A 16,597-nucleotide genomic window follows, 5' to 3' on the forward strand; every position below is an offset into this window, starting at 1 on the left:
AAATACTACTTTAAATATTGCTTTTTGTTTGCTAGTCTAAAATCTGACACAGATACAGTGCATTTTTTAAAAAATCAGGGTTAAATTGGCCAAAAGTTCAGCAAAAGATCTGATGGGCAACTGACATTTTTGCACCAATTAATTTCTGGAAAAATTTGAGCTTCTGACTGCAATTCTACCTTTTTTTGCCTTGTGCAGTGGGCAGGGGTAGAGGAGAGAAGGTGAAACCTGTTCTTCTACTGGAGTTTTCAGCAGAGTTGTCAATTAAACCCATAGATGTTGACCGAAAATTCAGAGTGTGCACAGGAATGATTTTTGGCCAGAAAATCCATTAGCCATAGCACTAGTAGTATTTGTAGCATGAGATCCCCGCTTCGCTTAGGCTGCGGTGGCTGGGGGTAAGCCAGCCTTAGTGAATGGAAATTCAGTAACCCTGTGCTGCTGTTACCTTTATAACACTCATGGGTTGGTACTATTGACTTGGTTTTAATCAGTTGACCTTTTGGTAACAATCCTGACCAGCTGAACAGCATTGAGAGATTTTAACTATCTGTGCTGAGGAGAGGACTGAGTTATGATTAAATTTCCTCAAACCCATCTGCTGCCTCCTAAAGCTGACGGTTCTCCGTAGGCACCTACACCATCACATCAATTTACAGAGTCGGAGCAGGCAGGGGGGCTGGTACACCTCAGGAATGACAGTGGCAGGGCAAGACACAAAAGTCATGGACTGGTGTTTCTGCTATGAAGCAATGAGATTGATGGGCACCAGAGTCCAAAGTTACAGGAGCTTCATTTGTATGGATCTCCGCAGCTGGCACCCTCAGTTTGGAGCATGTCAAACTGTGTCTCAAAGGTCTTGTCATAGCCAATGGTACAGGCATGTAGAAATTTAGGCATATTACAGGATTCACAAGCTCATTAAGAAGTGGGCATCTGATCAGCAATGCCATCAGAGTATCTGATCAGCAATGCCATAGGGTGTGGCAATATGAAGTACACAGCCCATTTTTGGGAGTGGGTGTACCTCACATCTAGTTAAGGTAAATTAAGATTCTTGCAGTTAGGTGAGATGAATGCTCATAAGATTAATTTGTAGGTACTGTATTGCCACAAATACAGTTGGAAATTTTGTGGAAGTGAGTATTAACTATGTAAGTAAAAGTACCCCAAGTGCCCTTTGGCTTGTTGTTTTCTTCTGTTGCTGTATTTATACTGTGAATCACAGTGAATTTGCTACTCAATAGTCAACATTAACTGCTTTTAAAAATAGAAGCAGTGCTAATAAAAGTTGTTAAATCAATTGCACAAGAGCAAAGTGCTGTAACTACCAAACAGGTAGAGAACAGGCAATTCAGATTCAAGTATATGCCATATTTTGCCAAATTCTGTAAACCTGTTCCAAAATGGACTCCAGATTTTTCTTTTTGCTACGTCAAGCATTAATAATATCAAAGGCACTTGTCTACTTGCACTAGGCAGGCTGTCAATTACATTTCTGTGGCCCTTTGATTACAACAGGCAGGGGAGTCTCATGACACTAAGATGTCTTTTTTTCTGTCAGAGCAGTAGGAAAGGGTTGTTCAGTGTATAAGAACCCAACCTCAAACTATTTTTGCCACGAGATAATAATGATAATTACTGATCTGAAATAATATTTATGACTTGACCAAAAACTGTCAAAATGAAGTTTTCAAGCAGCTCGAGGTGTTTGGAAGCCTGGGGATTTTCACAAACACTTGGCTCTCATGCGAATTCAGCTACAGCTCTGTCCTGCTCTCCATGAGCATTAAAATTCTGAGCCAGCAGGATGAAATTTTCCCTGATACAGTTCAGAGGAGAGTAAGCTCAGCCTTGCTTTGGCAGCCTGCGCTCTCTCTTTCTGTCCCACTGGAAGCTGTTTATATCGTCCTGCTCAGCGGGCTGCTCTGTTTGCAGGAGCTGGTGTGTTATGTGTGGGGCATACTTGATCAGGGCTACCAGCACTAGCCTGTAGATAGGATGCTTGAAGCTTTATTTGAGCAGCTAGTAAAACAGCTATCAAAACCATTGCGCTGGTGGCACCATGTGCTATAAAAACCTTTCAAGCTTTTTCTGTCGTTTTCTTTGCTTTCGTCCCTCTCCCTCAAAAGACCATTGCAAGGAAATAACCAGTTGAAGTGCTGCCAAGACTGTTTCTTTTAGATGCTGGGATCTTAAAATAAGTTCTCAGACTGATTTTAGTTTCCCCCTCAGGCTTAAAATTAGGAGAGTCCTGTGAACATCCTTCACAAATTCCTAGTAATAACAAGAGACCTATTTATGGATTGCCATAACGCAGATCCTATTAGTCTCATAGCTTTATAATATTGTTTTTCATTCCCTGATTACTAATCATCTTTCCTTCACACTGCTGCAAATTAAAAAATCAACAGTATTAAGTATTACCCAGAGGGTCATTTCTAAGACCATGAGGATTTTTTTTTTCTCTAGTACAAACTCTTATCTAAATACCAGCTCAAAACAGACTTGGAATATATGTGAATGACATGTTATGAAATCATGGCATCTATTTAATTCACTGCTCTTGCTTGCACCACATAGGGTTGGTGACCATTTAACTGTCACCGCTCAGTGCCATCCATGGTACAAATCCCTCAGAAGTAATTCCAGAAGTAGAATGTAGTCTCTGACTACATTTACAATTTCTGGTGATAACGGGTACCTTAACTTTTTCATAACCTAATCTGGGACCTCGTTCAGTGTTTATCATGGGACTGCTCATAGGAAGTCATGTCCCTTTTGACTTTCTTGAACTGGAATTTCAAAATCATTAATTCTGTCTTCAAATCTTTTACAGTTGTCACAGGAGCAGTTTTAATATTAAAGTTGTTTTGCATGCCTGTCAATTTTAAGAGGAGGAATGTAACTCATGGTTTATATAAATGACAATCTTTACTTATTAAAGATTCTACCTCAAAAAGAAATTGCCATCTGCTAAAGCAGTGACTGTTTGTGAAACAAAATGCTGAGAGTGAATTCCACGCTAGCAAAGTGTGTTGGCTAAACAACAAAAGTGTTTGTAACAGGATAATGAGACATGTATCTGAGGGAGCTCATGCGAGCATACCATTCATAGTAGAAAAGATGAAAAGTATTGCACTCCTCGATTTAGGAATTATAACAAAGATGTGTTAAGATGTCTGAGACAAGCACCTTATAATAAAAGATACCTCCCTTTTCTTAATTTGCAGGTTGCCTGAGGCCATTGGTTCTTCCTCATAGTTACATTAACGTATCTGAGTTCGAGTCCTCCTTCCCCGTAGGAACAGTGGTGTATTATCAGTGCTTTCCTGGATATAAACTAGAAGGGGCAGAGTTCCTTGAGTGCATGTATAACCTTATCTGGTCAGATAGCCCACCTAGGTGCCTTGATGTGGAAGGTAAATGTGTTATTGTTTGTTTTTCTTTCCATTTTGAAAAATCAGCATGCTCTGTATGATTTTAACTCAGGGCTATAAATACAGTTATGCTATATATATAATGTTTCTGCAGGCCATGCAGACTGTATCTGGGTTTTGTTGTGTGCAACCTAGCGCAGCTCACTGTACCATTAGCTTCTGGTGTTCTCTAACTCATGTTTGCTCTCTCGGTGTCCGACATGCAAGAGGGGAAGCTCTTAACATTGATTTCTTTGCCCTCAAAATGTAAATTCTTTGCAGCTTTTCTAATTGAGATACTGAGGAAGTTATGGCATTCACATTTGTGCGCAGATGGTCAGAGTGCTACACGATGCTGCACGTTTGAATACTTGTTATCTCTTATAGTAGTTAACCTTAAGGAAGGATTTGCAACTAAAATGACTGAGCTAGTTTATTGATTAAGAACATAAAAAGCATTCAGTGTGAAACAGAGGTAAATCGTACTAAGCCAAAGGAATAATTTGTGACTCTGTCTGCAGTGGAGGATATTGTAGTGCATTTGTATTTGCATCCCATACATTTAAAACAAAGGTACCAAATGGATTGCTCCATATACTGTCAAAACCTCGTTAACTGCCTTCCTCCATCTTCATACTGCTTCTTGAATGAAACACCCTAGGAAGGCATCAGAATCTTCTGCATTTCATTCCCCTAAAAGGACTACATTTTTGCTCTATTTCAAGCCTGTAAGGAAGCTATCTGTATGTAGAATTTACCTAAAAGCAATTATAGGAATTCATATGTGATGCTTATGTCACTGAGCTAAATGCTAAGCAGTCAGGAAGTGCAGAAATTTGCCAACAGCATCAACAACGTGATACATTGCACAGAAGTAATAAAATGATCCTTACTTTTAACTGATAATTCAAGTTCCAAAATTTAAAAAAGCCTTTGCAATTTTGGAATGACATAACAAGAGGATTTTTAAAAAATATTTGGCACACCATAACAGATTAATCCCAAATGAGCTCTGTGCATGACATTTTCAGAAGGTCGGTTTGTTGTTGTTGTTCATAGCATGGAAAATATATTAAAAAATCAGAAGGGCCCTGTTAGACTTAACCCAGACACTGTAACTGTTTTGATAAAATTGACAATTCGCCTGTTAGGAAGATAAGAGCATTAAAATACAGAAGTTCAAGTGTCTGAAGCAGGAAAAGTTGTGTCTTACTCTCTCTTAACACAAGTGAGCATTCCAGCTCCTATCAAATTCCCAAGAAAACTCATGTGCTCATTGTTTATTGCTTGTATTGTAAAGTCATGGAGAGGCTCTTTTTTCTTTATAATTTAAAGCATGAGATCAGAACTGCTGCCCTGACAGTTCTACATTTTAAATAACACATCAGAAGTTATCATCTCCAGTGAACAACAATGATCTGTGATGGGAGGGGGTCAGTGTGTGTCAGCCGCTGGGTCAAGGCCATCTGGGAGGCCTCCTGAGTCTTGGTTTAGATCCATCCTCCCTTTTAATCACTTTCTTAATCACTTGCTCTCTTTAAATGTTAAAACTTTCTGTGGTGATTTCATGTTGGCATCCCATCTGTTCACGTGTTCAGTGAACTACAGAAGACCAAAGTCTAGAGGATGTCGTGGTTTAACCCGAGCTAGCAATATAACCACAATAGCTGCTCATTCACCCTGTCCTCCACCACTCTCTGCCCCCCAGTAGGGGAGAGAATCAAAAGGGAAGGGAGAAACTTGGGTTGAGATAAACACAGTTTAATAGAATAACAAAATACTAATACACTACTAGTAAATATATATATATATATAATAGAAATAAAAGATACTCAAGGCAATTCCTCATGAACTCTGTCCACAACTGAGCAGCCAGTCCCAGCAAGCCACACCTCGTCCGAACTACTGATCCCAGAGAGAGAAGAGGAAAAATGCAGAAAGGCTCAGAGGCCTCTGCAAAATGGCAAAAGCCGGACTAAACGTCCCGCACCAAAAACTCCCCCAAAAAAAGAGCAAGCAAGCAAGAAAGCAGAAGAGCAAAACCAGAAGATCCCAGCTCCCAACTCTCCTTAAATAATTAGCATGATACTAATAGGATACTCCTATTGATCAATCTGGATGTCAGTCAAGCTCTGTCCCATCCATGCCCCCCTTCCTCACTGTCTCACACCTGTGGGCAGAGCGCTCAGAATGTCCTTGGCTCTGAGACCAGAGCAATTAAAAACATTAACTCTGTGCTGGGGTGTTATCTGCTTGTTCTCAAACTAAGTCCAAATAATGAGCATGCTAGCTATGAAAAAGAAAGGTTTCTAACTGCATGAAGAAAATGAACCAATTTTCAGTCAAACCAGCACAAGCATAACGCTTGCAAGAGCAGGTTCTCTTCCACTTTGGAGCTCTACCTGCTTCTGTTGCGGTGGAAGAGGCAGCAGCATCACTAACAGGTCACCCGGCAGCCTCCCTTGTGAACTCTTTTGTAGGGATGCTTCAGCTGGCATGCAGAGAACTTCAAAATGAAATCCAGATAGGGTGAATCAACTTGGGATGCCCTCGTTTCAAAGCGTTTGTTCAAGTGATTTATGCAAGGAGTGCCAGACTCCAGGAATCCTGTTGCAATCCACTACTCTCAATTAGTGAACTAAACTCCTTCCCTGCATATTTTTTATTCTGCACCTTGCATGCTGATGTCAAGCTCATTTTTCAGCATTCCTTTCACGTGTGAGGTATAAGGTCACCAAGCAGTATTTTTCACAGAGGAAATCTGCAAATAACAAATTAATTCAATTTATTTATTTCCATGATCAACTCAAAATTTATTCTAATGACATTTCCTGCTCAGTATTTTAGTACAGTAATGATTAAAAGCAAATGGTTGTTTTGAAGCCATCACAAATCATTTTAGAGCTTTTACTCTGCCGTAAGCTGCTCACAGCTTTCTTGTTTTGATATATGTTCTTCTTGAAGCCTTCACAGCAAGAGTTCCTTAAATGTGTGTGTAATGACATAAATACTATATGTCAATCACGTGAATTTTTCCCTCTTTATTAGGCCAAATAAATTCTGAATGAAGGGTTTGTAGCTCCATGTAAATAGAGACCACACAGCCCCCATCCTACAGCATGATTTCTAATGCTCAGGCCAGTCTTACTCTCAGTATTGCCAAGCACAGAGCTTCCACCAGCCCTTGTGAGACACTAATTTTTGCTGATAGGGAAAAAGATTTTTCTGATAATTAAAATCACTGTTGCTTTATTCACAGCAGTGCACAAAAATTGTGTTACCTGGTACTGAAGTGCAGCCAACACTGCAGCGCTTTGCAGTGGCTTCTCAGAAACAGCTGTTTGCATCTGCTCAGGGACGTTGCTGTAGCTCAGGCAAATAAGGATGCCTCTAGCTCAGACTGCCAAGTATTTACTGGTATGAAATCCTCTTCTTAAATGCTTGTACATTTGCCAAATTTAAAACATTCAGATTAATTTTTGAGCGTCTGTCTCAAGCTGAATCATTTGGGAAGCTTCAGTTGAAATTGTTCAGCTGCATCTAAGAATGAAGGTAGAAGAAACTGTGTTGTTTTACCAGCGTTAGAAAATTTTACAATCATTTAGAGGATAAGATAACGCATTTTAATACTAAATTTTCTTCTCCTTTAATTCCTTAGTTAACATCTTGAAGTTTTTTAACATCCTTTTTTTCTAGTGGAATTCCATAATACTGCAAACATTTTTTTAAATTTCTACTGAAACTTGTTAGACACTTCAAGGATCTAAGGAAAATGTTAATTTACTTATTTATAGGATTTTTAACTTATCAATTTGGGGTTAATAATTCATCTCTAGAAATTAATGTGAGGTAGTGATCGCCTTCTGTAAAATCAGATATGCGAAAGATAGGGGGGGACAGAACTTAAATTGAAGATTACTACATGGGGTATAAATATTAGTTGGAAAATCAGATGGCTTCCAGAAACATTGGAGGAGAGCAAACACTAGAAAACATGCTGGTATGGAACTCTGTGGAACAAAACGTAAAAACTACAGATTATTTATGATATGATACTTTAAGGTGAATAAAAACCACAGGATTTGGAGAAATTAAAAAAAAAAAAGTCTTGCCATTAGTACTTTGGGAACGTGATCTGCATATGATTACACACCTTTCCATCTGGGCTCTGCGTTTTAATCTTTCATGCCCTTCAGAACATTTCCAAGAAGATGTTAATGAGCAGTTCTTATAAAGAACTATGGGGGGAAAGCAGACAGAGAGAGGAAAGGCTGGGAGAATTTGATCATTGTGCTAATGCTAGAAGATAAAGCAGTTTCATGGATAGCATAATTAGGAATTCCTGGCTTTGTATTTAAGAGTAAAAGGGAAAACAGGTTGATGGAACTTGCAAGCAACAGACACAATCCTGTTATCTGGAATGTCTGGTTTCAGCATCATCCCAGCTGACCACAAAAGCCAGTGCTGCAGGAAATCAGATACATTACAATATCAAAACTTCATTCTACATGCTAGAATCAACAGACTCGCTAGCTGAGGTTAGGCTTGAAAGAATGTTAAATAGATAATACTTCAAATTTTTGTGGGTAGATGCAAAATAAAAGTGAAACAAACATGAGGCCTAGAAGTCAAAGGTGAGATTTGGTGAGGAGAAGAAGAACATAAAGGAAAACTGAAGGCATTTCAGAACTATGGTATATAAAACCACCTTGTTGTGGGGGGACATGAAAAGATGTAACACTAAGCTGATTACAGAAGGGATCCTGTATAGAAGCTATGAAAGAAATATAGGAGAAGGAAGGGTTTAAGAAAATCGCACAACAAACCAGAAGAAGTGCAAGGTAAACCCCACCTAGAGCACCAGGAAATTTCTGAAGAATAAGAGAGGGTTAGTCAGATGAGAATTAAAACCAGCAAAGTATGCTAAAAATAAAAAAATATTCTGGAAGGACAGGCAACAATACAGGACTGCTTTAAAATTATTCTGTTCATAAACCTGAGGATAGACACTTATAAGGAGGGTCTGATATTTCTGACATAGAACTTAGAAAGTAAAGAGTGTGAAAGAGCACTGCAGGAGGGTGATATTACACATTAAATGCCATACGCACTTAATGTTTCAAAACAAATTAGCTTAAATGTTTTAACCAACTACATGCAGGATACTGTGAAGGAAAGCTTCAAAAATCTTCATTTTATATAACAATTTCTAATGTCATAAACAGTGACTGACACATTTGATAAGCCATGCCCTTAAAATATTTTATATTCTTGATGGAACATACACCAATACACTGAGAAAAAAGATACAAGTCAGCCTGTCATCAGTTTATGTTCAGGCCTCAGAATAAAGTAAGCAATTGTAAGCTTGAGATATTGTACGTTGGTATGAATGGATTTCTCTCTGTGTTTCTTTGTTGACATTGAGAAGGCTTTAGATAAATTCCAACGTGACAGACTGATGCGTATCCTCAGGGAAGATAATGTTGATGCAGCAGTTCTCCAACAGATGAAAATCCTGTAGAGAGCAGAGGGCAGCAATACAAGCCAGTTGTGAGACATTATAGTATTAAGAAATTAAGACAGGTAGATACCAGGATTCTATTCTATGTTTACACCTACTCAGCTTGCAGGCAGGAGGGAGAATAAATATTGCTCAACTGCCAAAGAGGTCATCCAAGTTAACTGAGTTAATGTTAACATAAGACACATTGATGGCCTTGGTTTTAACAGCTGTGACTAGAGTGGCGCTTCAGAATATATTCACTGCCTACAGCAATACTTCTTGCAACTCAGGAATGACAACCGGCAATAAACGCTCAAACAGCAGCAGCCAGCAATATTTTTAAGCACCTTTACTTGGGCAACACCTCAACAGTGGTGACACCTTTAAGCTGATGGCCAAAGGATGAAATTGGCTGAAAGTCTTTCACCCTCAGGGGTGACTGAGTCACAGAAAACAAGTGTGATGAAGAAGGTTTAAAGGTTAGTTTTCTTTAAAAAAAACTCAATAACTCTATGTGTTTCTGCACACTGTAGACAGTTAATTCATTCATCACCGGAGACTGCAGAAATTATACATGTCAGGCCACTCTCTGTGAGTGTGGAAGTTGAACACTTTAAGGAGCTGCTCATAGGTGACTTGGAATGTGGGGTTTTTGTGCTGAAATTCATCTGTACACCTTTACCCACAGGCATGGAAAAGAACTGAATTCAGAAAGAGCGCAGTGACATGAAATACTAGGCAGATAAGTCATATTCTTCTGTGGACATACTGCTTAATACAATCTCTTAGCTCCAGCAAGCGTGTTGCAAAGTGGAACGGAAAGAAAACCAGACCACGTTTCAAGACAGAATGATACACAGCTGTGGACATTTTACAGCTCTCTTTATGGAGGTTTAGAGAACAGTCTCCAAGTTGAAGACATCGTTTGAAGAAGATAAATACTATTGTATTTCTAAGTAACTGCTCCTCTTCTGCATTGCAGAAATCTTCTTTGATCTTGGCTGTGATTGTAATAGATGCCTTCTCCACTGTTCCTAGTTTTTCAAGAAAGCAACAGAACAACAACTTGTAATCTGTTTCTTTTATGTCTTCTGTTTCTGCTTGATGCACAGAACTGTTGGCAGTAAATCACTGTTTTAAACCTGCTCTATCACCTGTGCACCTTTCAGAAACTCCTTAGCATTTCCAGAATCAGCCAGACATCCCAAGTTTTTTATGGAGCCATAATTTCTGCCCTGAAGTTCCACACTAGCTGCCAGATGCATGTGGTATTTTATTCACGGCGCTTTAAATATGCTAATGATTAGGTGGGGGAAAGCAGACAAAATTTCTCCCTGAAGGCTGCTTTATAATATTAATCTTTAACTGTATGTGGCGGGGTTCCTTGGGAAGGAAAGGCACACTGCATTGTGTACCTTGAAATTAAGTACCTTTGTGCTTTACGGACACATTCATTAAAAGTGGCAGCACAGCACAATCATGGAACATCTTCCAGAAATGGAGGGAAATGTAGCTACAGTCTCTTATGCATTAGGAAGCCTACTTGTTGTGTAGGTTTGTTCACTTCCACAGATAAAAATTATATTTAAAGGGTGACATTTTTACCAATTAGTGTAGGCAGGCACGTGATAACTAAACATAAATAACAGAAATGGATACTCTTTGACACCTCCCTAGTCTTGAGAGCTGGCTTGTGGTATTACAGTGCTCACATAACTTGCTGGTTTTCATCCCCATTGTTTTTTTCCTAGGAGCACTCCTTTGAGAATGTGGTCTCATGCTCTTCCTTCCCAAGTGGTACAATTTGATTTCCTCGGCCTTCAGCTAAGCCCTGGAATAGAGTTTGTCTATGCCAGCAGGTCCAGCTGGGTTTGGCATTCCTCCTCTCTGTCAATCCCTGATGACTGGTATAGGTGACACCACACAGGCTCAAGGGATTCTTGTTTATAAGCAAAGATGAAGAGGCTATTAAAGAAAGAGGGATTAAAATAACATAAAAACACTGATCTGCCCCGCTCACAGTGAGCACTGCCTTCTTCAGACATCTCTATCAGGTGCTTTTATCTGCCTGGTTTTCTAAGCCACCTTCCCAGCAGCTTTCTCTCTCCTTCCTCCACTTCCCTTCATCTTCTAAGCACTTCGACCTTTTACAGGTCTGGGGTTATCGTGTGTTGCTTGTCAAATACCCAAGCCTTGAATTATTTTGAAGCTCTCTGATTATTTCCTGTTAGGTGTCTCTGCAGTCCCCGGTGTCTACTTCTCAAAGTCCTAAAAAGACCATTATTGATCATAAAGTCAACCACTCATGAGAAAAGGAAGAAAAAAAACCTAAAAGCAAGTGATGAAGAAAGCTTAAATGGTCTGCCGTAAATGAGACCACAGTGCTCCAAGGACTCCCATGTGAATAACGAGTGTAAATATTTCCTTAAAGATAATTTTGGGCCTCTTGATAAAACACTCTCTATTGCTGCAAGCTTGTCATTTTTTGTAGTTTAAATGAAAATTGCACTTTTTAACTTATAAGTTATAGAAGAAAGATCACTTGGGGTGTGTTTCATCCTGTGTCTGTTGTGAAATGCATTTGAAATGGAAGACTCTGGCATTAAGATCAATGCTTCACAGGTTGCTGTGCTGGGAACAGCAGGATTATTGAGGATGAGTGTGAATTTGGTGTGATGCTCCTCCAGGAGCTCAGCTGAATGGAACTGCAAAACAGGCTCCGTAATTTGTAACTCCAGTAACAGGGAAGCTCTGTGTACAATAAGTAATTGTAAATCACCTTCTGTTTCCATTTAGGAATCAGCTAATGTTAAACTATTATTAAAATAAGCTTGAACTAGTTTTATAACGTTTCATTTAGGCTCATACAGCTGGTGTCAGTGATAGCAATTTACAGCAAGATGGTGTTTGTCAAAGCTAGACCAGAGAAGCAGCTCTTCATTAAAAACCTAATTTTTCCATTCATTTCACACTTCGTAGAAGGTGAAAAGTGCTTCTCACTGTGCACACATTGAAAGGCCAATCTCGCTATTGTAGCTACTACAGAATTATCCAGGGGTGGTCATCTAGGGATTGACCAAGCAGCTTCTGGGGTATATTCCTCGCTGCTTGAACACTGACTTGCTGAATGGTCGAGAAGAATTTACTTAACCATTAGGTATCTTTTCAGAACAAAACACATGAATAGCCTTGTGAAGGTTTAAGTAATCGAGAAAGGTTAAAATTGGAAAGAATTTGGAAATTATTGGCTAAGAATACAGTATTTTAAATAATTCTTGCTGTAGGTTTTCAAGAAATAAATTTGCTGGCAACTTCAGAGCTCAAAATAAGCATCTTGTATCTTTGTTACTTTAAGTTATGTTTACCATCAGGCTTAATAGGTGTTGCTCTATATATTAGTGCTCGCTTAGTTGTTTCCACTAGTCTTTCTAGTCTGGTATTACTATGGGTGCTGTTGTTTTGCTGTGGGAATAAGTAATGAGAAAAGTTCCTCAAAGCCTGTCTTCACTTTCAAAACACACATCCAATGACCTCAACGTTTTTCTCACTTGTTCCAGTACAATTATAATAAGCACTATGTCTCTCTTCACAATGCCAGCACCATTTGTTATAGGAATGTATCTTTAGGATATTGTTAAGCTGATGTTCACAGTAAATGAAAAGTTACTTTAATAATGCTTCCTGTTCTGCTTACATTTCTGAAGAGCGTCATTAAAAATAAAGTCTCGTTAAGCAGCTGTTCTAGACAGAAATGTTTTGACAGGGCTTATTTTAAAGCAAGTGGGTTTGCTACTTCCTTCCTTTAAAAAACCTCTTAATATCTTCTTCAAGCTCTCAACTAGTTATGAGTGGTTGAGTCCAACAGTTTTTCTTCAATCCTACTTACAATATTGGACAATTTAATGGGAATTTTTGTTTTGCAATTTTAGAATTAAAATACTTCAAAAAATATTACTATAAATTGAAATCTAATAATAAAAAAATCATTTTGATTAATATTTAAAATGCAGAAGTAATTTCCTTTGCCTCCTCTTCTTCCTGTTGGCCATCCACTTCTCTTTCCCCCATGAATTTTCCTATTTGATATTGCACTAGAAATACCAATTTTTGTCTATGAGTTTTTGTCTTGAGATATTTTGATTAATAAATAAATTTGTAAATTCTCTAAACAGTATATAGAGTTTAAAAATCCACAACTGACAGCTACTTTTTTTGAATACCACTGATTTATTTTCTTTTTGTTTGCTGTTTTTCACAAACTCATAACTATTAAGAAACATTTTCCTTTGTGAAAGGTGCTGATACCAGTGTTCCATCAACTGAATATAGGATACAGGCATTACGTTCCCCTCCATACTGACTATCTTATAATGTGTTGTTATGTATACGTGAGAGGACAAGGATGTTGAAATTAGCTCTCTACTGTGTGTACAAGTGTGATTCATGTGCTGGTAACAGCTGTGGAAATGGCCAGGTCTGACAGGTGAAATGGACAGAAATTGTTGAGGTATATGAGAGAAAGGCTTCTTGGTTGAGTATTTATGTTATTCTGAAGGTCTGAAGGGTGATGACACTGAAGTAACCAAGGAACCAAGTCGTCTTAGCATGGTCTTCATAAAGAAGCAGGAAAAGGAACAAAAATAATCTTTATCTTCTGTGTGCCTGTAAAAAAAAAAAAAGAATTTTTAGATCCTATGTACCCAAGCATGTGTTTGTATGAAGGCAGTATCTGGAAAAGGATCCATACTGAGGCCTCAGACTCCAGCTGGTAAAGTCTCAGGTGGGGACCAGGCCACCCTGGATGGGAAGAGTCAGACTTGCTGGGACACATACTGCTGCATTCTCATGGAGAATCAATGGCAGTAGCCAGGTGACAGGTGTCCAGACTTCTGCTGTTCATTGGTATGTACAAGAACAAGTGAGGATCAGGAGAAGCTCTTGTTCTCTTCCAGTTTGTGCAGGAACCAGTGGGCCCACCTCTCTGATTGCTGTCTAGCAAGATACACAAGCATTTTCCCCCCACATTGGAACTGGCAGGTTTTTATCTGTGTCTTTCTCATCAAGTTTCATCTTAATCTTTTCTCATTCTTTGCATAATAAGCAGGCATTCGCAGTGTGTTTGGATGAAGCGTTATTTTTTATTGGGTGTAAATGTCGCTAACTCTGTCCATCCCTGTGTCAAGCAGAAAATGGCTGGGTTTGCACTGGATTTATCTACTAACCCAGCTAGATGAACAACTAATGTCCTGCATGAAAGGCAGATTAGTAGCTAGAGAGAAAAACCTACTATTCAAAAAATCGAAAGTAGAAAATAAGCTTCCTGCTCATTCCTACCCCCTTTTTATAATAGAACATATTTCAAGACATTTTTGCTTTTATTTTTTGGCTCATGTGTAAAACTGGGCAAAACCTGAATAATTTACCTCCCACCTACTTTGACAAAAGACTAAACCAACTAGTAATTGAACTGACTAGCTAAAAAGAAGGTTTTAAGCACTGTAAATATCTGTAACTCCACTGTTATCTCTCTACCAGTCGCTTTTAAAAAGTGATGTGACATCTTCATTCTGTGCCATCAATGTTAACTGAGAATATCCTAATGCCAGAAAACCTTCCCTCCCTCCAGTGTGAACAGTGCAGAATTACTGTGACATCCTCTGGGCAGCATTTAAAAAGCTTCTTGACCATAATGAGTAGGAAAAATTACTGGGTGAACCCCATTTATTCCTCCAGTGTCTGGGCATTAGGTGCCCGCAGCCAGTGTCACCCATGCTGTGACCCTGGTCCAAGGGATGCAGCTGTTGCACTGCAGAGGCTGCGATGAAGGGAGCACATGGTGGGGCAGACCTGCCTTTGCCACTGATCCAAGCCAGTATGGGACACTGTTTGTAACACAAGACTCAACTCCCCAGGTTTTAAGCTCTTCCTAAGAAGACTAAATTTGCATTAAAATCAGAGCAGAAAGCCCATAGCTACTCTCAGAGGAGAGCCAGCAGCTCCAGCAGCTCCTAAGAGCAGGCAGGGAGGTCCATCAAATCCAGCAGGAATCCCTCCAACTTCCTGGAGTAACAGGCATCTTGAGCATCCCAGAAGGGATCTGTTTGCCATATAAACACACTTTTTCTTTCTTTTCGATTAATGATTCAGCTTTTCAGATGAGAATTCTGCCCTGTAATGTTCTTGTAAATCCCCTTACAGTCTGGGGCCAATTGCTCTACAAAGACAGATTCAGACACCCAGGATCATGTGCTGCAGAACCGTCAGTAGACACTGCCTGAATTATGCCCATCCCTCTGACAAGCTCCAAAGCTAAGGACACACACGTGGGCTTTTAATATTGGTTGTCAGAAGATAATACTAAATTATCCATTCTGGATGTTGTAATTAGTGCACTAAAGTCTCAGAAGCCTTATAAAGTGAAGATGCTGAAAGCTGTTGGTAATAAAGATTTGGTGTCATATTTAAGAATAGCACCTAGGGCATTTTTAGGTTGTGAGAACTTCCTGAAGTAGAATTCACTTGTTTCTATGATTATTTACCATTCATACTGCTGTGAGCTTTGACAGTTAAAATGCACTTGTCAGACACACTTTTATTTTAATCAGCTTGTGGCTACTTTCGTTCTCTGAGTTTGATGCATTTTCCTGAAGTCCATGGCCCGTAATTTCCAAATACAATTAGGGTTGATCACTGGAATGCTAGAATTTTAACTTTCCTAGAAAATTTCAGTGGGCTTAGGTTTTCCTCCATGTTTGATCTGGCACGTTCCTTTAACCTGTGGGATCAGTACCATACAGTGGTATTCAGCATAAATAAGGGATCTGACCCTGTAAAATTACTAGTTCTGCACTAAAAAATCTTCTGTCTTTGGGAGCCAAGAGTGTTCAGTGGCCCTCCAGACTTTAATAATCTTGCTTTTCTATGATCAAAACTAAAGCCATTTCATGACTGTCCGTCCACTGATTTTAAAGGATCTTGGGCAGGGTGACCATGGGAATGGAGTAAGTTGAGAAAGGGATGTAGGGGGTACAACTAACTGCCCAAAGCTCAAAGCAAATTCATTTTTGGTTGTTTGTGATGTATCTCATTTGACTTGATTTGGAAAAAGAGGCTCTGAACCCGAGCATTATTGATTGTACATGGCGGCCAGTTTGCCCATGATAATGTTGGGAAATTCTGAAACTGGATGAACATAAAGTTTTCAGACCTGCTCTATTGCATCTGCTAATTTTAAGTGTGTTGAATTCAAGAGCTGTTGGCATGTACGACCGCTTAAAACTCGACTGCAGTTCATGATGACGGCTTGGCAGTCCATTAAATAAATGTTTGCAGAAGTTTCCAGGCAGCACCAATCACATGAGCATTTCCCTTGAAATATGGCAGGTGTCAGTGGAAGGGGTGGCACTCCTTTTTAGCACCGGAGACCTATTCTACACAAAGAGTGATGCTCTTGTTGTCAGGTTTTATAAAATAGCTCTCTATTTGTAAATAGACCGACGGTTCCGTACCCGGGTTGTCCGCAGAGTGTAGTTTTCAATCTGCCTGGAAATGTGTCATTCCCGATCTGGCCCACATTGCTGGGAAACCAACTTTGAGGCTTTTTTTATTCAGCAGTCTGCTTTGGTTCTTCATGACATTAAGAGGTGAGGGACGAGGCATCATGTACACTGCT

The 16,597-nt window shown here is 39.3% G+C and overlaps 1 protein-coding gene across 1 annotated transcript in view; it reads left to right on the top strand.

Moving 5' to 3' along the window:
• SUSD4 (sushi domain containing 4) overlaps positions 1 to 16,597 on the top strand; it is a 77,798-nt gene that overhangs the window by 54,027 nt on the left and 7,174 nt on the right. Inside the window, exon 5 of the mRNA XM_082048653.1 lies at positions 3,234 to 3,422. Within this exon, the coding sequence (XP_081904779.1) occupies positions 3,234 to 3,422 (189 nt within the window). The remainder of the gene's footprint in view (positions 1 to 3,233; positions 3,423 to 16,597) is intronic.

The sequence above is a fragment of the Streptopelia decaocto genome (assembly GCF_964273445.1).
Source record: "Streptopelia decaocto genome assembly, chromosome: 3".
NCBI lineage: Eukaryota > Metazoa > Chordata > Aves > Columbiformes > Columbidae > Streptopelia > Streptopelia decaocto.